Source organism: Cnephaeus nilssonii (assembly GCF_951640355.1).
Source record: "Cnephaeus nilssonii genome assembly, chromosome: 20".
Taxonomy (NCBI): domain Eukaryota; kingdom Metazoa; phylum Chordata; class Mammalia; order Chiroptera; family Vespertilionidae; genus Cnephaeus; species Cnephaeus nilssonii.
In genome coordinates, this window is record NC_137091.1 from 37,502,153 (window position 1) to 37,527,640 (window position 25,488).

At 50.3% G+C, this 25,488-nt stretch overlaps 3 protein-coding genes across 3 annotated transcripts; 2 read left to right on the forward strand and 1 right to left on the reverse strand.

Moving 5' to 3' along the window:
• Positions 1 to 9,988: 9,988 nt before the first annotated feature.
• LOC307092502 (interferon lambda-4-like) lies at positions 9,989 to 11,390 on the forward strand (the record flags this gene model as incomplete). Its single annotated transcript, XM_079759777.1, has 4 exons — positions 9,989 to 10,156; positions 10,704 to 10,847; positions 11,073 to 11,171; positions 11,292 to 11,390. The coding sequence occupies 4 exons, from the start codon at positions 9,989 to 9,991 to the stop codon at positions 11,388 to 11,390; spliced, it is 510 nt and encodes a 169-aa protein (XP_079615903.1).
• Positions 11,391 to 19,900: 8,510 nt separating this feature from the next.
• On the forward strand, positions 19,901 to 21,141 carry LOC307092503 (syncollin-like; the record flags this gene model as incomplete). The annotated part of the gene is made up of 2 exons (XM_079759778.1): positions 19,901 to 20,295; positions 21,132 to 21,141. The coding sequence occupies 2 exons, from the start codon at positions 19,901 to 19,903 to the stop codon at positions 21,139 to 21,141; spliced, it is 405 nt and encodes a 134-aa protein (XP_079615904.1).
• Positions 21,142 to 22,345: 1,204 nt separating this feature from the next.
• On the reverse strand, positions 22,346 to 23,996 carry LOC307092504 (F-box only protein 50-like; the record flags this gene model as incomplete). Its single annotated transcript, XM_079759779.1, has 4 exons — positions 22,346 to 22,486; positions 22,605 to 22,743; positions 22,834 to 22,888; positions 23,984 to 23,996. The coding sequence occupies 4 exons, from the start codon at positions 23,994 to 23,996 to the stop codon at positions 22,346 to 22,348; spliced, it is 348 nt and encodes a 115-aa protein (XP_079615905.1).
• Between the last annotated feature and the right edge of the window lie 1,492 nt (positions 23,997 to 25,488).

Genomic DNA, 25,488 nt, shown 5'->3' on the forward strand with positions numbered 1-25,488 from the left:
CTGGGAGCCTGGCCCAGGCCCTTCAGAGGCTCTCTGACATTCCTGGTCTCCTGCCAGAGAAGAGCAGGGTCAAGGATGGGTGAGCTGCTCAGACAATAGTTCAAACCTGTGGTTCTGTGGGTGAGTGCAAGTCTGGGCCTCAGTTTCCTCATCTGTAAAATGGTAATCATTCTTCCTACGCTATAGGACTGTTGTGAAGACTTTAAGGGATAATGGGACGTTCAAGAGTGAAAGGAGCAGCCTGGCACCAAATCCCAGCTCCTTCACGAGCTTCCGCACATGCTTCCACCTCGGGGCCCCGTGGAGGCAATGGTGGTACCCACCTCAGAGCGCTGGTGTAAGGAGTCAGGGGACCAATCCACATAACAGCACTTACCGTCGGGCCCACCAAGTGCCAAAGGAGCATGTGGCGTCATCATTGTCATGAAAGCCTGGCGCACACTAAGGTCACGATAAATGTAAACCAGCACCACACGACCCTGAAGGTGATTAGCTATCATCCAGCCACTCAGCTAAGACTCCCTACCCACTGGCTGCCTCAGATGCTGTCGGCCACCTTGGCCAGGGTAATGCAGTGATTAAAAGCCAAAGGCTGGAACACAGAAGTGGGCTCAAGTTTTGACTCTGTCACCTTGCTGAGTAGCATTGCTTGCTGAGTGACACTGTGAACTCACCTCTCTGAGCTTCAGTTTCCTCCTACCTTCAATAGGGTAATAGAAAATGATACTAGAAATAGAATATGACCATATAAAATCACTTTCTATTAAAGTAATTTATAACTAATATAGTAAAATATTCATAAACATGAATAATCTGCATAATTGTTATTTATAAATGTAACATTAAAAAGTACTTAGTAGCCCTGACTGGTTTGGCTCAGTGGATAGAGCGTCGGCTGCAGACTGAAGGGTCCCAGGTTTGATTCCAGTCAGGGGCATGTACCTTGGTTGTGGGCACATCTCCAATGGGGGGTGTGCAGGAGGCAGCTGATCGTTTCTAACTCTCTATTCCTCTCCCTTCCTCTCTGTAAAAAATCAATAAAATATACTTTTTAAAGAAAGTATTTAATATGTAATATTGAATAAGATAACAGCATAAATCCTATATAATAAAAGTCTAATATGCTAAGTGTCCAGTTGTCCTGTTGGCCATTCAACCAATCAAAGTGTAATATGCTAATGATATGCCAAGGCCACTCAACCACTCACTATAACATGCACTGACCACTAGGGGGTAAACAGGCAACTAGTTGACCAGTCGCTATGAGGTGCACTGACCACCAGGGGACAGACACTCCGATCTGTAGGTTAGCTTGCTGCTGGGTTCCAGCCAATTGGGACTGAGCGAGAGGGGCTGCACATGCCCTGGAGCCCTCCCACAGTCCTCCCTGGCTGGCCAACTTCCCACGTCCCTCCCTGGCCTCGATCATGCGCCCAGTGGGGTCCCTCAGCCTGGCATGTGCCCTCTCACAATCCTGGCTGAGGGACCCCCTCATCAGTGCATGAATTCCATGTACTAGGCCTCTAGTATAAATATATAAAGCATGAAATATAGTGCCCAGCACATGGTAGTTGCTTAATAAATAGGAGCTATTGTCCTAGCCAGTTATGCTCAGTGGATAGAGCATTGGCCTGTGAACTGAAGAGTTAGATTTCGTTCAGGGCACATCCCTGAGTTTCAGGTTCAATTCCTAGTAGGGGGTGTGCAGGAGGCAGCTGATCAATGATTCTCTCTCATCATCGATGTTTCTATCTCTCTCCCTCTCCCTTCTTCTCTGAAATCAATAAAAATATATTTAATATACAAATAAATAGGAGCTATTATGAGTATTCTTATAATGATTTTGAGACCCTGGACCTGCCCCAGACCAAATCTGGATCCTTCTCCCTCTTTTCCTTCCAGGACCCTGTGAAATCTAATCTCCAGCTGCTAACTTCCCAGGGTCCTTGACCTCAAGGACACAGAAGCCCCACCCTCCCAGCTCTGCAAGGGCCCAGTCTCAGGGATGGAGACGTAGTAAGTGCAGCTCACTTGGACCTTGGACGCAGTTACCTGGAGCTCCACCTGCCCAGGAGGACCATGGGCTTCAGACAGATGGCGACGTGGGTTAGCCAGGAGACCCGGAGAGGGAGGCAGACCCAGGGACAGGAACACAGGACCCATTGGGCCACAGCAGATCACAGCATCCCCAATCCAGGCACACACACATGGACACTCCTTCACAGTCAGAGACTGATGGCCACCGAATCTCATTAGTGACTACGCATTGAGTGTAGACACATGCTCAATACACAGTCCCAGAGAAACACAGTCCCAGACCATGTCCCCCCATAGAAACACACAGCCACCATCCCCCACAAGCCCCAGCCCCAACCACTCCCACCCTACACCCCATGAAACCTCAAACTCGAGAACACACTGGCATGTCCATGTGAGTTCTTCCCAAAGCAATTTCCTCGCTGCTTATTAACACAAATGGGACAAATCGTAGAAAAATAAATAACTCCAGTTTATACATTTTTTTCTTCAACTGGAAGAATGCCTGCCCTTGACCAACCCATGAGCCCTTGAGAAAGGCAGATGGTAAATCAATACATTTGAACACAATACAAACAGAGGTATAACAGAGGTATTGCAAAGGACACTGGGAATGCAGTGGGAAGAATACCTGGGTTTGGGTTTTGTTTTTATCCCCTGATACATTTTGATTCATATAATTAGAAAAAAAAATCCTTGATTTGACATTTTTCACCAGACCATAAAAAGGGAGGTTGGTGTCTATGTGAAATTGCCACTAGAAGAAAAAAGAAAGTAGTAGTCTCAATCAGGGTAGTACCTGAGTATAAGCATTATAGGTGGCACACAATTTAAAGGAAAATGCTGTGTGCTGCATAAATATAGGAAAATATTCAGATCAATGCTTAAGTTCCTGCTGGCTCGTCAGCACTCAGTAATCACACTTCTGCAATAATGTCACTGCATGGGGTTATTTCAGTGGGATTAGCAATAACAACTGATGAAATCGAAACAGTCATTTGGAAACTTCTAGCAAACAAAAGTCCTGGACCGGATAGATTTACAGGTGAATTTTACCAAAAAAACGACAACTGACATAATATTCATTGGGCAAAAACTAAAAGCATTTCCCTTAAGAACGGAACAAGACAAGATTGTTCTCTTTCACCACTTTTATTCAACATAACCACAGTGATCAGACAACAAACAGAAATAAAAGGCATCCAAATTGAAAAGGAGGAAGTAAAACTGTCATTATTCGCAGATAACATGATATTGTACATAGAAAACCCTAAAGACACCACAAAAAAACTATTAGATTTAATAAATGAATTTGGTAATGTAGCAGGATACAAAATTAACACCCAGAAATCGATGGCATTTTTATACACCAATAATGAATTCTCAGAAAGAGAATTCCGGTCAAGGGCATGTACCTTGGTTGCGGGCACATCCCCAGTAGGGGGTGTGCAAGAGGCAGCTGATCAATGTTTCTAACTCTCTATTCCTCCCCCTTCCTCTCTGTAAAAAAACAATAATATATATATATATAAAGAAAGCACAGAATCTTGTTAACTAGCCTGCAATCCGATCCCTGCCTTGCTTTCTCCCACTTTCAGGTAATCTTCCTGGAGTTTACTCCTTAGTTACAAATGCACAAGAGAAACTGCAAAACTGGCATTCTTCTGAGCATTTGAGATCTTGTTCCCTGGCATATGTGGCCAGTTTGGCTCAAATAAACTCGTTAAAATCCTCTACAGGTTCGGATGTTTCTCACATGAACATCTACCTGGTGCCGTCAACAGGGTTTTGAAGCAGCACACCCTGTGGACCCGGACCCCGAGTTAGACATCAGCAAGGGCCCATGGTGCCCCACTGGCTCCCTGCTTCGCGCTGGGTGAACTTGGGGGAGTTTCTCTCGGAACTGTGGGCCCCCCGGCTTTAAGTAGCAGGCCATGGCTTTACTCGAGCTGTTCTTAGAAAATCCTCGAGGTGGATAAGGGTTGCGATGAAAAAGTAAATAAAAGATTGAAAATAGCAAGTGCTCAAGTTTAAGAGCAACTGTACTGGGAACTCTGAGGGCAGGACCGGGGCTCTCTTGGTTACACTGTGTCCCACTGCCATGCAGTTCAGGGCCTGGCACAGAGTAGGTACCCGGTAGATGTTCATTAAATAAATAAGTGAAGTACTTTCAGAGGACGTTTCTTGATGATGACTGGGGTCCCCTGTTTACCCTGGATGTTGTTGGTCTTTCATCCCTAGAATTTCTGACTCAGTAGGACTGGATGTTGTTGGTCTTTCATCCCTAGAATTTCTGACTCAGTAGGACTGACTCAGTAGGACTGGATGCATTTCTAAGGAGTCCCCAGGGGGTGCTGATGCTGCTGGTTCGGGGACCACACTTTGAGGACCACTGTTTCCAAGCCACACAGTTATGGCTGCCCTGGAGGATCATGCTAATCAGTTGTTATTGGTCTGCTCAGGTTTTCTGATTCTTCCTGGTTGAGTTTTGGAAGATTGTATGTTTCTAGGAATTTATCCATTTCATCCAGGTTGTCCAGTTTGTTGGCATATAGTTATTACAGTATTTGCTTACAATCCTTTGTATTTCTGTGGTGTCCATTGTTGTATCACCTCTTTCATTTCTGATTTTATTTATTTAGGTCCTCTCTGTTTCTTGATGAGTCTGGCTAGAGGTTCATCAATCATGTTTATCTTTTAAAAGAACCAGCTCTTGGATTTATTGGTTCTTTTTGTACTGTTTTCTTACTCTCTATGTAATTTATCTCCACTCTGATCTTTATTATTTCCTTTCTTCTACTTCCTCTGGGATTTTCTTGCTGTCATATATATATTTCAGAGAAGAAGGGAGAGGGAGAGAGGGATAAAAACATCAATGATGAGAGAGAATCATTGATTGGCTGCCTCCTGCATGCCCCACACTGGGGATCAAGCCTGCAATATATAAAATTTTACATATGTATAAATTATATATATATATGTATTTTCCCTTTATATACATACTAGAGGCCCGATGCACGAAATTCATGCAAGGAGCTTGGCCCTTGAAACCCCAGCCAGCTCTCACAGCCCCGGCCGGCCCTCATAGCCCTGGCTTTGTCCAGAAGGTTGTCCAGACAATCATTCTGCTGTTCTGTCTAATTAGCATATTAGCTCTTTATCATATAGGATTATACACTGAGTGGCCAGATTATTATGACTACCTGACGTTTGTAGGCAAATTAGCCATACACTGCATCGTATGGGATATGGAAGCCGAAGGCATGTTCGAACACCTTTGCTGTCTGCAGTTGCCAAGATAAAACGTCTCCAATTCACACAGGAACACAAGGATTGGACAGTCGAGCACTGGAAAAAAGTCATGTGGTCCAATAAATCACGTTTCTGCAGATGGCAGAGTGAGAATTTCGTGGAAACAGCATGAAAGCATGCACCCCACATGCATGAAAACAACCCTTTAAGCTGGTGGGGGCAGTGTTATGGTTTGGGGCATGTCTTCCTTGCACGATTTGGGTCCCTTAATTCGTGTGGAACAACATCTGAATAGCACAACATACCTAAGTATTATTGCTGATCAAGTTCATCCTATCATGTTGTTGGTGTATCCCAATGGAGATGGCTTCTTCCAACAAGACAACGTGCCATGCCACGGTGCTCGTATTGTGCAGGAGTGGTTTCAAGAACATGAGGGAGACTTTACCTTGCTTAGGTGGCCCCCACAATCACCAGATCTTAATCCAATTGAGCATTTGTGGGACGAAGTTAAAAGAGCCATCAGGCAGCTGGTTCCACAACCATCATATTTCACAGAACTGGACAGTGCTATTCATCAGGCATGGTGTGAGATTCCTCGCATCACCTTTCAACATCTCGTGGAGTCAATGCCAAGAAGAATCGCCGCAGTATTGAAGGCAAAAGGTGGCCCAACGAAGTACTGATGGGGTGGTCATAATAATCTGGCCACTCAGTGTATATATCCTTTACATATGTACATTTAGTTTGAAAACTATAAAATGCTAAATGTTTTGATACCATGTCTAGATATCTTTTTATGTCACCTTCAATTTTAAATGATAGCATTGCTGGATATAGTAGTCTTGGACTTAGGCCCTTGCTTTTCATTACTTTCAGTACTTCATGCCACTCCCTTCTGGGTGAAGTGCTTCTATTGAGAAGTCAGCTGGCATTCTAATGGGAACTCCTTTGTAGGTTATTTTCTGTCTCTCTTTTGCTGCCTTTAAGATTGTTTCTTTGTCTTTAACATTTGCCATTTTATTTTATTTTATTTTTTAATATATATATTTTATTGATTTTTTACAGAGAGTAAGGGAGAGGGATAGAGAGTCAGAAACATCGATGAGAGAGAGACATCGATCAGCTGCCTCCTGCACACCTCCCACTGGGGATGTGCCCGCAACCAAGGTACATGCCCTTGACAGGAACTGAACCTGGGACCCTTCAGTCCGCAGGCCGACGCTCTATCCACTGAGCCAAACCGGTTTCGGCAACATTTGCCATTTTAATTATGATGTGTTTAGGTGTGAGTCTCTTTGGGTTCATCTTGACTGGGAATCTCTGTGCCTCCTGAACTTGTGTGACATTTTCCTTCACCAGGTTGGGGAAGTTTTCTGTAATTATTTCTTTACATAGGTTCTCTGTTCCTTGCTTACGCTCTTCCCCTTCTGGTATTCCTATAATGTGGGTGTTACATTTCATGTCCCTGACATCCCTTAAGCAATCTTCCTGCTTTTTAATTCTTTTTTATATTTGCTGTTCTAATTGAGTATTTATTTCTACCTTGTATTCCAAATCACTGATTCAGTCCTCTACTTCATCCAATCTACTTTTAATACCTTCCAGTGTGTTCTTGATGCCAAATATATCATTTTAATTTCTGTCTGGTTCTTGTTCATGGCCTCTATTTCCCTTTTCATGCTATTGTGATTTGTACTAAGTTCCTTAACCTTTTGCACTCGGATGTTGAGTGTGACTCAACACGGTTAGCATTAGAATAAAGGAATCGAGAAAAAAGCAAGCAAGTGCAAAGGGTTAAGCATCTTTATAACCATTGCTTTGAACTCTATGTCTGATAAGTTGCTTGCCTCCATTACATTTAGTTCTTTTTCTGGAGATGTCTTCTTTTCTCTCATTTGGGCCCTTTAATTCGTGTGGAACAATGTCTGAATAGCATATTGTCTCTTTGTCTCCGCAGGACCAGCTCCATGGGGTATTTTAGCTGTCTCTTTGTCTTTGCTTCTATGTATTAGATAGAACTGTTATGCCTCCCAGTCTTTGTGGGATGGCCTTATGTAGAAAGTGTCTTTTTTTTATTTTTTATTTTAATGAATCTTTATTGTTCAGATTACAATTGTTTCTCCTTTTTCCCCCCATATCTCCCCACCTCCCAGTTCCCACCCCCCCTCTGCCCTTACCTCCCCCCCACTGTCCTTATCCATAGGTGTATGATTTTTGTCCAGTCTCTTCCCATACTCCCCACACAGACACCCCTTTCCCCCTGAGAATTATCAATCCACTCCCATTCTATGCCTCTGATTCTATTAAGTTCACCAGTTTATTCTGTTCCTCAGATTTTTAATTCACTTGACTTTTAGATTCACTTGTTGATAGATATGTATTTGTTGTTCATAATTTTTATCTTTCTTCTTCTTTTTCCTCTTTTTAAAGAATACCTTTCAGCATTTCATATAATACTGGTTTGGTGGTGATGAACTCCTTTAGCTTTTTCTTATCTGTGAAGCTCTTTATCTGACCTTCAATTCTGAATGATAACTTTGCTGGGTAGAGTAGTCTTGGTTGTAGGTTCCTGCTATTCATCACTTTGAATATTTCTTGCCACTCCCGTCTGGCCTGCATGGTTTCTGTTGAGAAATTAGCTGATAATCGTATGGGAGCTCCCTTGTAGGTAACTAACTGTTTTTCTCTTGCTGCTTGTAAGATTCTCTCTTTGTCTTTTGCCCTTGGCATTTTAATTATGATGTGTCTTGGTGTGGTCCTCTTTGGATTCCTTTTGTTTGGGGTTCTGTGCGCTTCCTGGACTTGTAAGTCTATTTCTTTCATCAGGTGGGGGAAGTTTTCGTTCATTATTTCTTCAAATAGGTTTTCAGCATCTTGCTTTCTCTCTTCTTGTCTCCCTTTGGGTTGAAGAAAAGCCGCGCACCCAGTCGCCCGCCGCCAGCCCGATTCACGCGCCTCCGTACCTCAGCTTTTCAGCGTTTGTGCTCCTTTCTCTCCTTAGTTGTAAATCTACCACTCAGCCAGCTTTCCTGTGGTTCTGGGTGGTAGACGTTTTGTCTTTTAGTTGTATTTTTGAAATTGTTGTGTGAGGCAGCAGATTAGTTGTTTAACTATGCCGCCATCTTGGTTCCTCCCTGGGGAGTCTAGAAAGTGTCTTGAGGGATATAGGGGGCAGTCTCTTTATTCACCTGAGCTGGATGCTCTAGGAATGTCCCTTTGTGCATTATTTGGGCTATCCTGTTGTAATTGGGACGTGGTTGTTGAAGTCCCATTCGTGGGAGGGATTTCCCCTCCAACTTGCTGCCAGTGAGGTTCAACCCCAATGTCATTGTGCCAGCTCTTATATAGGTGTTTTGGGTCTGCTATTTGTGGGGCTCGCTGAATTTTGCTCTGATGTTGTTGAATCTGATCCCTTCGTGTATCTCTATCCTGGGCCTCCTGGGAGCTTCTCTAGTGCACATGAATGTGAGTCACTGTTCCTTACTTGCCCTGGGCAATCTTATTGAGGTCCAAGAGGTTGAAGCCCCTAGTAATTCAATGGTTGGGGACTCCTTAGGTCAGAGGCTGAGTCTGCTTTGAGTCTCATACCTTGATTGTCTTTTTTCTGAGCTGCACTCACTTACCCCATAGAGCTGGTCCTGCAGGTGTGAGCTGCAGATGCTTAGGGTCCTGCTGGTGTTTGCCTCGCTGCACAGTCTGGGGTGGTGTCTGCAGTGGGGAACCAAACACTGTTTCTGACTAATTAGATCAGGCAAAGACTCAAAGCCTCCAGACCTCCCGCTGCCTGCAAACAGATTGAATTCAGTTTGAGTAGCCTCAGGCAATTGTCCACAGGTGGGGTAAGAGGTTTTCCAATAGGATGGGGCAATTGTTTCTGCCTGGAGGCTAATTGTTATGCTCAGTCTCTTAATGGGCCTCTAGCAATTTAATAACCAACTATGGGCACCAGAGAGAGTTTGTAAAAAACCTAGATGAGGAAATACCAGTGAGAACAGAAGGGGGTAATCATGCTGACAAAGAAAGATAGAAAACAGAAAGAGACAGGCAGAAATGTAATGAGAGAGAGAGACTGGAAACCCCATACCAACTCCAGGCGGATCCTTGTATGGTCACCTCTGCCAAGGTACCTTGGAAGATAAGGAAATGGTGTATTTAGGGTTCATTCCTAGAGTGCAAAAGAAAAACCAACACAGGCGGAAAAGACAAACAGATGTCCAGAAAGAAGAAACAAGCAGTTGCTACTTAGGGCAGAGCCATTGCTGGCACCAGGGACAGGCAGGCAAAGTCCTCAGGCCTAAGCCAGCATCCCACTGGGCCAGCGTCCAGCGCTGATGTTCCGAAAACTTACCCTGAACGGGGAAGCCCAGCCGCTCACCATTCCTCAGCCAGGCGCATAAAAGCGGCCATGGAGGGGCAGACACCGCTGTCAAAGGTGGACAACACTCTGGTCAGCTGGCAGGGACAGTGGAAGGCAAGCCCAGCTCCAGCACGGAGGCCACGTTGCAGGTGAGCAGTGAGGGGAGAGAGGCTGAGGGCAGGAGGGCGCTCAGGGCCCGCAGCCTCTCTCTCTCCCGCTGCGGGTGCGCCCAGCCAGCCCCCTGCCATCCGTCCCCCTGCCAGTGTAACAGGAGGCAGGGGCCGGGCCCGGGCCTTCCCCTCCGACTCCCCGACGTCCCTGGCTTGTGCAGGAGCAGAGATGAGGCCCAGTGGTGCAGCCGCGGTGTCCGTGGGGCTGTGGGTCTTGGTGACAGTGAACGTGGTGGCGGACCCCGCTGGGACTGGACCCAGGCGCTGCTCCCTCTCTCACTACCGCTGGTTGGACCCCAGGGCGCTGGAGGCGGTCAAGGCGCTGAGGGACCACTACGTGAGTGATGCCCAGACCCCAGTCCAGGGGACGCCGGTCCTGCCGGGGTCGGGATCCTGGTCCCCATCCCGAGGGGCCCGGCATCCTGGCATCACGCAGGCGCATCTGGGATCTCAGGGTCTGAATTCTGGCCAGAGGCACCCTAAGCGCAGAGAGCACCTTCTTGCCATTCACAAAAGGGCGCCCCCAGGCGGACCCGGCTCACGTCGGGGTGCGGCGCTCCGCAAGGGGCGCGTTTCATTCCCCTTTCCCGTCCTCGGCGAGCTCCGTGGTTCCGTGCACAACACGCACGACCGTCCTGGACCACACAGTGGGTTCCGGGCAGGAATCCCCGAGCTCCCCGCGCCTCAGGGCACAGGCGAGGGGCGCAGCCTCAGCCCCACCATTGTCCCGCCAGGAGGAAGAGACGCTGAGCTGGAGGCCGCGGAACTGCTCCCTCCGCCCCCGGAGGGGTCCCCCGCTGCCCTGGGTGAGGCCCGCGGGGCGGCGTGGGGGCGGGAGGGCAGGGCCGCGGTCGCGCCGTCGCTAATCCGCCGGGTCCCCGCAGTCGTGCGCAGGGCTCCGCCTGGTGGCCCGGGGCCTCTCGGACGCCCAGGCCGTGCTGAGCAGCCTGCCCAGCCCCGAGCTGTTTCCCGGCGTCGCCCCAACCCTGGAGCTGCTGGCGTCCGCGACGAGGGACGTGGTGGCCTGCGTGAGTGTCCCCGGCGCCCGGCCCCTCCACCCCCGCCGGCCTGCTCTGCGCTCTCCCGCCCCACAGCTGGGTCCCCGCTGCTCCGTCTCTCGCGGAGCCCCAACCCGTCCAGACACAATTCGCGTCCCGCTGGTGTCCGCGGGGCTGGGCTGGGAGGCTCGTGGGCTGGGGTGGTGGGAGATGGGTCCCTTCGCCTCCTCCGTTTACCTCCTGTGCCCCCTCCAGCTCGAGCTGGCGCGGCCAGGCTCCTCGAGGAAGGCCCTGCGGGCACCCAGGAGGCGCCCCCAAAGGCGGAGAGCTGTGAGTGGCGCGGGCGCGGAGCGGGTAGACGGCAGGGCTGGGGCGGGGTGGGGTGGGGGGTTGGGGGGGGTCGCGTGTGGTGGAGCGGCCAGGACCGAGGAAATCGCTGCCTCAACCCCGCTTCGCTTCCTCCCCGGGTTCCAGGACTCGCCTGGGTGCCATGAAGCCACCATCATCTTCAACCTCGTGCGCCTGCTCACGTGGGACCTGAAGCTGGCGGCGCGCTCGGGGCCTTGCCTCTGAGCCCGGCTGCGCGGCGGGACCGCGGCCCTGCAGGCGGCGGCTTAGGTCGGGGCTCCGTGCTGCCCTTTGGTCCAGGCAGGTCTGCAGCCCGTGGGCTGGAGCTCAGGAGACTCTGCGGCCGCCCGCCGGCCTCACCTCGATGGCCTGCGCTGAGTGCGCCAAGGAGCGCGGGGACCTCTCCGGAGCGGACAGCGCGTCCCCTGGCAGCGGGGACGGTTCTGTGGAGGGCGGTGCCCTGAGGTCCTCCAGGGCCTGTGTGCCACGTTTCCCTTCAGCCTCCAGCTGGAGAAAGTGCTCTGCTTTTAAGGACTCGGCGTTTAGACGGGGCTCACGGATCATCCAGGACAACCTCTCTCTTTTAACATCTATAAAGCTCAGTCACCTCTGCGAGGTCCTTTTGCCAGGTCACATAAAAGAGTCACAGTTCCAGGGATTCGGCCGGGCGTTTGGGGCCACTGTTTTCCCACCACAGTACGTGCGTGATGGGTGCGTGTGTGATTTCTTTGAAGGCATGTGAGTGCATTTTGGAATGAACTCCATTTGGACATGGTGTATACTTCTTTTGATTTATTGCTGAATTCTATGTGTTAATATTTTGTTAAGGATCTTTGTGTCTGTGTTCGTTGCTTATTCTTGTGGAGATAATAAGTTTACCTCACATTTAAGCTAGTGGAGTTAGGACTTTCTGTTATTTGCAGCCAAAAACATTACTAGTGATACACCTGGAAATGAAAGGCAACTTTCCCTTGAAGTTGAAGAATTCTGGCTGCATGGGCTGTTCTGCCTCGACCATTACCTGGGGCTGTCATTGGTGTCCACATAGTCAGAATCCATAGGGGGGCGGGATGAGAAGATGGATAATCCGGGGCTGCATCTCAGGGAACCAGGCACTTCCACCGAACCTCATCTCTGTGACATCACTATTTCTCCAAACCTCTGTGTGTGGGTTTTTTTTTAAAGTTTCACTACAGGTCTTTCAAATTTGCTCTGCCTCCTCATATCCACTTCACCACCACATCCTCTCTGTCTCCAGAGAAATTACTTTGTCCTCTCCCTCACACAAGCTGCCAGGCAGAGATTCCTCACCATCGACGCTGCTCTCCTACCTGTACCCACCCTGCACCTGCTCCCCTGTCACCGTGGGTGAGCTGCCTCTCTTCCTAACTAGGGCCAGTGCCTGATCATGGTCCCTATTATGTCATTCCTCCATCAATTACCCCTCTCTTACTCTCTATTTTTCAAAACTTGCTTTCTACAAGTAGCAGTCTCCCCCTTTATACCATCCCGTTCTTCATCCATACTCTTTTCTCCTGCTACTGTTTCTCCATCTCTCCTTTCCGCTGGCCCCGTTTCCTCACCCACTCCAGTCTTCACAGCCCTGGCAGCTGGTTTCTGCCCCCAGAGCTCCACTCAACACCAACAGTCTCTTCAAAGCTAACCCCTGTGACTGCTTCTCCAGTTCTTATCCCAGAAGACCTCTCAGCAGCATCTAACCCATTCCTCATCAACTCCTTCTTGTAGCTGTCTCTCACGTGGATTTATGTGATATCACACTCTTCTTGTCTTTCTTTAACTTCTAGCTGCTGCTTCTCGGTCACATTTTCTGGTTCTTTCTTCTTTCTGCTTCTTAAGTACTGGAGCTTCTCAGGGTTCTGTCCTGAACTCTTGTTTCTCTCCCCTGTTTACTTCTCTCTGGGGTCATCTCAGACTCCCTGGGCATAACCTGGAGCTGGAGACCAGCCACCTTCTCGATGATTACCCTTGTATCAGTCCACTTAGACTGGATTATGCTATAGTAACAAATGGCCCTTAAATTTCAGTGGCTTATAACAACAAAGGGCTATTGCTCAATCATGCAATGACCATCTTGGGTAGGCCGAGTATCAGCTCCTCATGAGATCCAAGATGAAGGTGCAGCTCTTGGATATTTCTGGTCTTAGAGTATAAATAAGAGCACACAGTGGACTGTGCACTGGCCCTTACTCTGCTAAGAAATGATATGCAGCCAAAACCGGTTTGGCTCAGTGGATAGAGCGTCGGCCTGCGGACTGAAAGGTCCCAGGTTCGATTCCGGTCAAGGGCATGTACCTTGGTTGAGGGCACATCCCCAGTAGGGGGTGTGCAGGAGGCAGCTGATCGATGTTTCTCTCTCATCGATGTTTCTAGCTTTCTATCCCTCTCCCGTCCTCTCTGTAAAAAATCAATAAAATATATTTTAAAAAAGAAAAAAAGAAATGATATGCACCGCTTGATCTCCCACACCTATTTCATTGGCCCAAGCAAGTGACATAACCAAGCCTGAGGTCAACAGAGCAAAGATTTGGATTCTTCACTTCTGAAGGAAACAAGATATCTAGAATGATAAGTAGTTGAGCACATCCTAAATTCATATCTTCAACTCTGATTTTAAAGACAAGGACAAATTAGCTTCATTATTGTGCATAGAAACCAACTCAAGTTCAGATCCAAACTGGACCACCTTAAAGGTTTCTTTGCCATCCTCTGAATAAAGGGACTAGCTAGTGGAAACCCCCATGAAAAGGGCCAGTCTACTGGGCAGAGAAGGCAGCACCAATGGGATGCTCTCCATGGTTCTGAACACCACTGTCTGCTAGACTAGAGCAGGGTGGTTTCTTCCATCCCTGGGACTTTGGTGGATGCCAGCTAATTCCAACACTTGTAGATTTTTTAAAAATGAAATGTTGTCACATCACACATGGTTTTAAAACAAATAGAACTATCCTAGTGTGTGTAAAATATGTTTATCAGGGATTTTTTTCCTTAAACAATGGAAAATACCAACTCAACTTGATTAAACCAGGAATTTATCATCTCAACAAGAAGCCTAAGGGTGAGGTAGATCAGAAGTTGGCTAATTTAGGAAATCACATTAGTGCTATCAATAATCCAGATTCTTCCCATCTTTCAACCTGGCCATTCTCAGCATTTCAGCGTCCTCCTCAAGTTAGATCTCCTCATGGTCACAAGGTGGCTACAGGAGTTCCAGACATTATATCCTCTTGGCAAAGTCCAGAGGAAGAAAAGAGACAGCATCTTACCATGTGTCTTTTTTTTCACTGAGGGAAATACTCCCCAGAAGACCCATAGAAAACTTAGCCCATACTAATATCTCATTAAAAATTGCAACCCCCTGGATGTCCTCATATCCCTTACTCTGCTCTACTTTCCCCCCATCCGGACAGAGATTCTTGTCTGTCACCTCTATGTTCCCAGCACCCAAAACAGTGCCTGGCACATGGTAGGTGCTCAGTCGATATTTATTGAAAGAATGAATGGCCATCACATAACATAAATAAAAATATATTTTAAAAATAAAATAAAATAATTTTATTGATTTCAGAGAAGAAGGGAGAGAGAGACACAGAAACATCAATGATGAGAGAATCATTGATCAGCTGCCTCCTACACACCTCACACTGGGGATCGAGCCTCCAACCCAGGCATATGACCTGACAGGGAATTGAACTATGACCTCCTGGTTCATAGGTTGATGCTAAACCACTGAGCCATGCCGGGTGGGCAGACATTCTCCTTTCTAAGTTCAACTCCTCTACTTGGACCCTGGATCCCACCCCTTCCTCACTCAACAGCACTCTTTAAAATTTATCCCCCTTAACCGGCATCATCAGTGTTCCTCTGTGTATTTTTATAATTTCTGTTAAAGAGCTGGGAGGGTGGGGCTTCTGTGTCCTTGAGGTCAAGGACCCTGGGAAGTTAGCAGCTGGAGATTAGATTTCACAGGGTTCTGGAAGGAAAAGAGGGAGAAGGATCCAGATTTGGTCTGGGGCAGGTCCAGGGTCTCAAAATCATTATAAGAATACTCATAATAGCTCCTATTTATTTGTTTATTAAATATATTTTTATTGATTTCAGAGAAGAAGGGAGAGGGAGAGAGATAGAAACATCAATGATGAGAGAGAATCATTGATCGGCTGCCTCCTGCACACCCCCTACTAGGGATCGAGCCTGAAACTCAGGCATGTGCCCTGAACGAAATCCAACTCTTCAGTCTGCAGGCCAACGCTCTATCCACTGAGCAAAACTGGCTAGGGCAATAGCTCCTATTTATTAAGCAACTACCATGTGCTGGGCACTATATTTCATGCTTTATATATTTATACTAGAGGCCTAGTGCATGAAATTCATGCACTGGGTGGGAGGTCCCTCAGCCAGGATTGTGAGAGGCCGCATGTCAGGCTGAGGGACCCCACTGGGTGAACGATTGGGGCTAGAGAGGGACGTGGGAAGTTGGTCAGCCAGGGAGGGCTCCAGGGCATGTCCAGCCCCTCTTGCTCAGTCCCAATTGACTGGAACCCAGCAGCAAGCTAACCTACAGATCGGAGCATCTGTCCCCTGGTGGTCAGTGCACCTCATAGCGACTGGTCAACTAGTTGCCTGTTTGCCCCCTAGTGGTCAGTGCATGTTATAGTGAGCAGTTGAGCAGCCTTAACATATCATTAGCATATTATACTTTGACTAGAAGCCCGGTGCACAAAATTCGTGCACGGCGGGGGGTTGTCCCTCAGCCCAGTTGTCCCTCAGCTCTCCAATCTGGGACTCCTGGAGGGATGTCCGACTGCCCTCTCACAATCCAGGACTGCTGGCTCCCAACTGCTTGCCTGCCTGCCTTCCTGATTACCCCTAACCGCTTCTGCCTGCCAGCCTGATCACCCCCTAACCACTCCGCTGCCAGCCTGGTTGATGCTTAACTGCTCCCCTGCCAGCCTGTTTGCCCCCAGCTTCCCTCCTCTGCCACCCTGGTCACCCCTAACTGCCCTCTCCTGCAGGGTTGATCACCTGCAACTGCACTCCCTTGCAAGCCTGGTCCCTCTCAACTGCCCTCCCTTGCAGGCCTGGTCCCTCACAACTGCCCTCCCTTGCAGGCCGGGTGCCTCCCAACTGCCCTCTCCTGCTGGCCATCTTATGGTGGCCATCTTGTGTCCACATGGGGGCAGGATCTTTGACCACATGGGGGCAGCTATATTGTGTGTTGCAGTGATGATCAATCTGTATATTACTCTTTTATTAGATAGGATAGAAGCCTGGTACAGGGGTGGGGGCCAGCTGGTTTGCCCTGAAGGGTGTCCTGGATCAGGGTGGGGTTCCCTTGAGGTGTAGGGCGGCCTGAGCGAGGGGCCTGAGGTGGTTTGCAGGCTGGCCACGCCCCCTGGCAACCCAAGCAGAGGCCCTGGTATCTGGAATTTATTTTCCTTCTACAATTGAAACTTTGTAGCCTGGGGCGGCAGCCATTTCTGGGGCGGCAGCCATTTCTGTGGCAGTTAATTCACCTTCTACAATTGAAACTTTGTTGCCTTAAGCGGGTGGGCCCGGCCAGGGTGTGCAGAAAGCTTTGCTTCCCCTGTTGCCGCCGGCAACCCTGGCCTGCTCTCTCAAGCTCCATTCTGCCGCCATTTGTTTGAATTTGTTTACCTTCTATAATTGAAACTTTGTAGCTTGAGTGGAGGCTTAGGCCTGCAACGGCTATGTAAAGCTTGGCTTCCTCTGTTACCTGGGAAACCTTGCTCTCTGTGGCTGTAGCCATCTTGGATTGTGGTTAATTTGCATACTCGCCCTGATTGGCTGGTGGGTGTGGCTTGGCTGGTGGGCGTGGTTTATGTAGCGGAGTGATGGTTAATTTGCATCTTGCCATTTTATTAGAGAGGATTGGTTGAAAGCCCAACTGGACCAGCAGACACTTAGCATTTTAGGCCAGTGGTCGGCAGAGTGGTTTGCCGCTCTGTTGACTAATGAGTTTGCCAACCACTGTTTTAGGCTTTTATTATATAGGATTTATGCTGTTATCTTATTCAATATTAGATATTAAGTATTTTTTAATGTTACATTTATAAATAACAATTATTCAGATTATTCATGTTTATGAATATTTTACTATATTAGTTATAAACTACTTTAATAGAAAGTGATTTTATATGATCATATTCTATTTCTAGTATCATTTTCTATTACCCTATTGAAGGTAGGAGGAAACTGAAGCTCAGAGAGGTGAGTTCACAATGTCACTCAGCAAGCAATGCTACTCAACAAGGTGATAGAGTCAAAATTTGAACCCACTTCTATGTTCCAGCTTTTGGCTTTTAATCACTGCATTACCCTGGCCAAGGTGGAGGACAGCATCTGAGGCGGCCAGTGGGGAGGGAGTCTTAGCTGAGTGGCTGGATGATAGCTAATCACCATCGGGGTCGTGTGGTGCTGGTTTACATTTATTGCGACCTTATTGTGCGCCAGGCTTTCATGACAATGATGACGCCACATGCTCCTATGGCACTTGGTGGGCCCGACGGTAAGTGCTGTTATGTGGATTGGTCCCCTGACTCCTTACACCAGCGCTCTGAGGTGGGTACCACCATTGCCTCCACGGGGCCCCGAGGTGGAAGCATGTGCGGAGGCTCGTGAAGGAGCTGGGATTTGGTGTCAGGCTGCTCCTTTCACTCTTGAACTTCCCATTATCCCTTAAAGTCTTCACAACAGTCCTATAGCGTAGGAAGAACGATTACCATTTTACAGATGAGGAAACTGAGGCCCAGACTTGCACTCACCCACAGAACCACAGACTTGAACTATTGTCTGAGCAGCTCACCCACCCTTGACCCTGCTCTTCTCTGGCAGGAGACCAGGAATGTCAGAGAGCCTCTGAAGGGCCTGGGCCAGGCTCCCAGGGCCCGGGGCCCTGTCCCAGCCTGAGATCCCAGGCTCCCTCCCCTTCCTGTCCTGCTCCCTACCTTTTCCTTTGGCTTATATGGTGCTGAGCAGGCCAGGTTTCAGCATCGCAGGCAAGAAACAAGGACAGGCTACACTGGGGCCCAACACGAGCCAGCAAAGAGGAGGCCATGCGCTGGTGCCAGAAGTATGATGGGACCATCCTTCCTGGCAAAAACTCCCCTGTCTACACAAAAGGCGAGGGAACTATTTTCAGCAAAATGTGCTGACTGATAAGCACTCATTGTGTATTACAAGAACTGTCTCTTCTCTTGCATTACACTTTTGTTTTTGTTTGTTTGTTGTTATACAAGTTTAAGATTTTTATACAATTGGATAGATCCTATTTATGTTATAGATCAAGATTTCCAACCTCGTGGGAAATCGAACTCTCTGCCCTCCCGTCCCCTCCCAGGCGTATCCTTCTTGGGTTAAGGGGGCTGTTTGATACCTTGTCAATTTGTAAGCACTCTTTACCTTTTTAAAAAAATATATTTTTATTGATTTCAGAGAGAAAGGGAAAGGGAGAAAGAAAGAGAAACATAGATGTGAGAGCAAACATAGATTGGCTGCCTCCTGCATGCCCCGCTACAGGGGATTGAACCTACAACCCCACAGTTTCCTCCCCCCTCCCCCACGTGTGCCCTGTCAGAGAATGGAACCAGCACCTTTCCCTGCACTGGACCAGCCCCAACCAACTGAGCCACACCCGCCAGGCGGCCTTGCAATAGTGTTCATTTTTTGCTTTTAAAAATAGATATCTCTATTGATTTCAGACAGGAAGGGGGAGAGAAGATAGAAACATCAATGGTGAGAGTGAATCATTCATTGATCGGCTGCCTTCTGCAGGCCCTCCAGCCTGCACCCGGGCATGCGCCCTGACCTGGAATCCAACTGTGACCTCCTGGTTCAGAGGCCCACGCTCAGCCACTGGGTCACACTGGCCGGGCTGCAATGGCTTTAAGTGTTACACAACAGGCCTGTCTCATACTCCACAGATTCTGGTTTCTGAACTTGGTCAGCAAGATCTCCCACTCCTTTTTTTTTTTTTTTTTTTTTTTTAAATATATTTTATTGATTTTTTTACAGAGAGGAAGGGAGAGGGATAGAGAGTTAGAAACATCGATGAGAGAGAAACATCGATCAGCTGCCTCCTGCACACACCCTACTGGGGATGTGCCCGCAACCAAGGTACATGCCCTTGACCGGAATCGAACCTGGGACCTTTCAGTCCGCAGGCCGACGCTCTATCCACTGAGCCAAACCGGTTTCGGCAAGATCTCCCACTCCTGAGTGAAGGGGCTCTTCCCTGTCCCTCCTCCTCACCCCCCTCCACCCCCCTCTCCCAATCTCCAGCTTCTACTTTCCCAAGGTCTTGGGACCTGCCCCTCCTCAGGGCCGAGCCACCCCCTCCTCCTCCCTCAGCCTCTCCTGTTGAAGGAGGTGGGGTGGGGTGGGGTGCTTCATTCCTGGTCAGTGTTTCCGAGCTCCTCCTGCCTAACCTATTAACCCTGCTCCCCTCTGAGCTGCAAGTGACCGACCCCCAAGTCCTGTGCATTGACTTCCTGGGTAACTTGGCTTGCCACACAGACTCCTAAGCGGCTCCGTTTCATGCGAACATGTCCATCTTGTATTTCTCCTTGTGGGTTTGCGACCTGGACGAGGAAGGTCTCCCTGCTCCCCCTCCCTCGCAGAGTCCTAATCTCGCAGCTTGTCCCTTCCCACGGTCAGGAGCATAAAAGGGTGCAGGGGCGCGGCCCTGAAGCGTCGCCATGTCCCCGCTGTGCCCACTGCTGCTGGCCCTGGCCCTGGTGGCCATCCCGGGTGTCCGAGGCGCCTGCCCGGCACCCGCTGACCTCAAGAGGCCCGATGGGACACGGACGTGCGCCAAGGTCTATGACAAGAGCGACCCATACTATGAGAACTGCTGCCGAGGCGCTGAGCTGGCCATAGAGCCGGGCACCGACCTGCCCTTCCTGCCCTCGGACTGGAGGAACGTCATCTCCTCACTCGTGGTGGCCCCGCGCTGTGAGCTCACCGTGTGGTCCCGTGGCGGCAAGGACGGCAAAACTCACAAGTTCACCGCTGGCGTCTACCCGCGCCTTGAAGAGTACCGCCGGGGCGTCTTTGGCCACTGGTCCAACGCCATCTCCTCCATCTACTGCAGGTGCCCTCCTGCCCCCCCACCCTCCCCACCCCTGCCACTGAGCACATCTGCTTCCAGAGCACAGAACCCAGCCCCCCACCACCCCCAGCTCCAGTTTGCCCAGACCCCTGAGTCCCTGACCCAAATTGGGAATCCCTAGACCCGGTTCTGGAGGTCCCCCTTTTCACCCGCATCCCCTCCCCTAAGCCCATGCCCCTTGGATCTCTCAGACCAGTTCTGGGATTCTCAGGCTCAGAAGTGACCCAACACCTTCTCCATTTAGGGAGCACCCCCCACCTTCCTGAGCCCCCACCTGCCTACCCACAGCTGCACTGTCCAGGGAGGGCCACAAACTCCTGAGCTGCCCAGCCTAGCTTGGGGATGGGGAGCCACCCACCCCCTCACCTTGGAGTCCCCAGAACCAGAGCCAGTCCTTCCCTCTCCCCAAATCATCAGATCTCAGAGCTGCCTCGGGCCTCCCAGACTCTACATCTGACCCAGACCTCACGACCCCAGACCCAATCCTGGGGACACCCTGTCTGGCCCTTATGCTCCCTAACCACCCACACCCTCTGGGACAGCCTCAACACCAGGACCCAGTCCCAGGCGCCCTGGTAAGGCTCTGAGCATTTGGAGGCCCTGAGCCCACCCTGCGCTCATGGACTTGGGACCCTAAATGTAGCCACGGTAGCCTCCGAACCACCACACCTGCCCACCCCACAAGAGCTCCAAGAGTCCCTGCTCCGGAAGTGGGGGCCCAGCCCAGCCCACACCTTATCTCAGGCCCTAGAGCTCCCCAAGCCCTGGACCTCTGAGCCCCTGGCACTTCCTGGTGATACGTTTTTATTCTGTTGCAGGTGCTACTGATGCCTCCTTAGAGGTCCCTCATGTCCAGCCCCTACAGAATGAGGAGCCCCTCTCCCGGCCTTGTCCCCGGGGCCTGCTGAAGGCCCCAAGTCCCAAACGGAGAGAGCTTCCTGCCTGCTCCCTTCCTTCCCACCCTGCCTCCCTGCAATACAGTCCTTATGAAGTCGCCCCTGTCTGCCATCTGCTTGTGCCTGGGACCCAAGTCCACACAGGATGGGGGTGGGATGGGGAGACAGCAGGGGGTCATGCCAGGACCAGCCCTACCTGGGGCAGTGCTGTGACTGGGGACACACCCAGGGATTCCGACATGGATTTGGGGGTGCACAAAAACACCCCCCCACAGGAAGCATGTGTGGCATGCAATGGTACCGCTGCTGATGCTTCCAGACCCTTTGGGACATAGCCCTTCCCTGAGTGACCCCCAGCTGCTCTGGCCTGCCAGGGACCCCCAGACTCCGGATTCATGCATGAGACAGCAGGAGGCCTTCAAGGGCCAGCCCAGGCTAGGCCAGGGTCTGTGGTGAGACCTGGCCAGAGCCGAGGACTTACGGGTTGTTCAATACTTCAACCCTCCCCTCCCTACACATGGAAGACACTTTAGTGCAAATTTGCATATTTCTGCAAATGTGAATTTGCAACCTATCCCCACCCCCACCCCCAGGGCTGGGGCCCTTGATGGATACCTGGGTTTGGGGGCCCTTAGGAGAAGCTAAAGAAGAGAATGGAGGGTCTTGGGGGGAAGGAAAGGTATGAGGACAGCTCAGGGGAAAGGACAACTTGGGGTTGGAGGGAGGAGGAGAATTCGGGGAGATTTTGAGAGCTAAGAAATGTGGGGGAAAGAGTAGGTGGAGATGGTAAGAGACCATAAGTTGGGGGTATGTGAAGGGATCAGAGGTCAAGGGAGGGTGGGAGGTGGAGGAGGTGTGAGGTGCTGGAGGGTCACAGGGTAGAGGGTGTGGAGGGGGCTGGGAACACAGTGAAGGAGCAGAGATGGCAAAACGCTCAGAGTGCTTGGGCCCAGGAGCTGGCTGGCTTAGTCAGCAGGGGTTTATTGAGCACCCCCTGCCCGCCAAGCACGGCCTCGGGAAGACGTGGTCCCTGCCCTCCTGGAGGCCCGAGCGAGCAGGGGAAATGCCAAGGCGTCGGACGTTCGGGGCGTGTGGAGTCCGACATTCGGGACGAGACCAGGGGTCACCGCAGCTGGTCACTCCCTGAACTGCACGGACATGGAGGAGTCCGTCACCCTCGTGCGCCGCAGCCCCCCAGGCTCCACGCGGTTCTTCGTCTTGTGCAGGAAGTGGACAAAGCGCACGCCGGGGCCGTACTGGCGGAACACGTGGGACACCTGCGGCAGCAGCGGGCCAGAGAGAAGTCCTTATCGGGGGCCCGTGAGCCCTGCTCCCCCTCCTCCCCGGGGAGGGCTGGGACGGGTCTGGGCTGGCAGCTGGGGCAGGGAGTCTCACCTGGACCCAGCGGCCAGGAGGGCCCCTCCCCGAGGTCCGGGGCGCCACATGGTGCTGGGCGATGGCGGTGTGTCGGTCAGCTGCCAGCAGCCAGACGTGCAACTCATAGACACACACGTCCAGCCGGCTGTCCTCAAACCTGGGGGTGGGGGCAAGCCTTCAGCTGCCTCCTCAGCCCCAACATCCCGACCCCAACTTCTTGCCCCAGTCACCATTTAGCACCACTCACTGCCCCCCCCCCACCGCCTGCAACACAGCAGACCCAGACAGCCCCGTGCCCTGCCCTGTTGGGATTCACAGTCCAGTGGAGTGGGGGGCAGTGCCCAGCAGGAATAGTCAGGACCAGGACGGGGGCTGGTCAGGGAAGGCTTCCCGGTGGAGCCAGTGTAACTGACTCCTGAAGGACAAGGACGAATCGTCCTGAGAAAGACAAGCATCTGAAGAGGCAAGAACGGCCATGGGCCTGGCACGTTTCACACCTGAAAGCGTCAGAGAGAAGGGGCCGCAGGGGTGGGCAGGGCTGGGAGGGTCCTGGTGGGAGGCTCAGACCAAAGGGGAGGGCGGGGTGGGGTGGGGTCCAAATTCAATGTCCTGAAAGGAAAAAGAAAGCTCTCAGCACAGGATTCTATAGCCACTGAACATGTCCCAGCAGACTGAAGGCACAGTGAGCTGGCTGCTGTCATTCCTGTCATTCAGCAAGAAAGGAGAAAGGTGACAGGGAGGGCATGGCCCTGCCCTTTAAAGGAGCAGCTCATAAGGGGCTCAGATCACTTCCACGCGTATGTGTCGCCAGAGCTTCGGGCCACAGGTGCAGGGATGGTTGAAGAGTGTTGTTTTAGTGGAACACTCTTGAGTCCACTTACAAGTCAGGGGTTCTCCAAGGAAAGGAGGAAGAGGAGAATAAACAGACAGACAGCTGGCTGGAGTCTCTGCCACTCCAGCTCTGTGGACGGTCGTCTGATTGTGTGATGCCTGGAGCTGTGGCGTCCATACTTTGGTCATGAGGGGAGACAGTACGAATACACTGAGGATGGAGCATCAGCCAGAGATAAAGAGCCTGGATCCACTATGACATCCTGTCCTCTAAGGCAGCACTGTTCAAATCTAAATATTATGTGAGCCACACGTGGCATTTAACATTTTCCAGGAGCCACATTTAATAGAAGTAAGTAAAAAGAAATGTGTGAAATTATTTTACTTATACTTTATTTGACCCAATATATCCAAAATATTACTGTTTCCACATGTAATCAACATGAAACTTATTATTAATGAGATTTTACTGTGGATAAAAATTCTGTACATCCATCCACCTATTTCCTAGCTTTGTCCATTGAGAGGGGGCAGAAGCAACAATATTCCTGTAGCAATCAGCCCACCTAGCACCCACATCGCGATTTTTTAATACTGTCTCCACGAAGAGGAGCCAGAGGTCCTTGAAGAAAAGGCTGGTTACAGAGCTGAGGCAGGGGAAGTACAAGGGGAGCCTGGAACGTCTTATTCCAGAAAGCAAGGAGGTGCTCAGAGGATGAGGGGACCCATGGAAAGGGCTTAGGAGCCATCTTGAAAGGGTTCCCATTGGCCTAATCGAGGGCAGTTCCAGCATCAACTGAAATTATAGCAAAGAATTACAATGCACTGAATGAAATAAGAATTCAGTAGTCCATGTCGTTATCAATCAATTGGCAAATACATGCATGACGGAGGGGAGCAAAGCTCTTCCTAAGAGTAGAATGCCAATGAATAATGTAAAAAGAGGGTGAAGTTATTGGATAACTGACATAACATTAACATTCAGGCTGTGGCCTCTGACCACCCGAATGTCCCCCTCTGTCCGAGACCCTTTGGACACCATCAGTGGATGCTAAACTGAATGGGTTGAAGTTTGAGAAGTAACAGGTATTTGCATAGTCTCAATGTCCCTCCACATATTTAGTATAAAGAGAAAAATAGTAATTCTACCGTGGAGAAGCTTGGCGGGCACCATCTAAATATTTTTTTTAAATAAAATCTATTAAAAAATAATAAAAATAAAATCTATTCCAATTGCAGAGTCTATTTTATACGTAGAGCCCAGCTCAACCTTCACTAGCTACATTTCAAGTGCTGAGCTACATGTGGCGTGTGGAGCATGTGAAACAACGTAGCTCTACATGGACCCTGCTGTCTAGACTTCTCATCACGTGCAATGATCAATGTTGTTATTAAGGCACGTTTATTTCATGTGATTTACATACAACAGAATGCATCTCAGTGATCCACACACGCACTCATCACACACGTACTGTGGTGGGAGAATAGTGGCCCCAAACGCCCGGCCGAATCCCTGGAACTGTGAATCCCTTATGTGACCTGGCAAAAGGACCTCGCAGAGGTGACTGAGCTTTATAGATGTGAAAAGAGAGAGGTTGTCCTGGATGGTCCGTGAGCCCTGTCTAAATGCCGAGTCCTTAAAAGCAGAGCACTTTCTCCAGCTGGAGGCAGAAGGGAAACGTGGCGGAAGGAGCAGGCAGAGGGATGCCAGGCGCGAGAAGCATGTGACCCGTGGCTGCGGGCTCTGAGATGAAGGTCCACGTGCCAGGACCTGCGAGAGGCGGGCAGGAGCTGCGGCCGGACGCTCTCTGCAGCGGGAACGGGAACCTCAGGGCCACCGCTGCAGGGAGCGGGGAGAACTCTGCCAGCAGCCTGACTGAGCTTGGAGGGGGCCCTCCCTGCCAAGGCCTCCCTAGGAGAGTCCCACCAGCCACACGTGGGCTTCAGCCTGCGAGACCCCTGGCGGGGAAAGAGGCTGAGCCACCCAGCGCTCCACTGTGGAACTGTGAGACACTGAGCTTGCTGGTGGGCAGATGCTAAGTCTGGGATGCCTTGTGATGGCGGCGAGAGA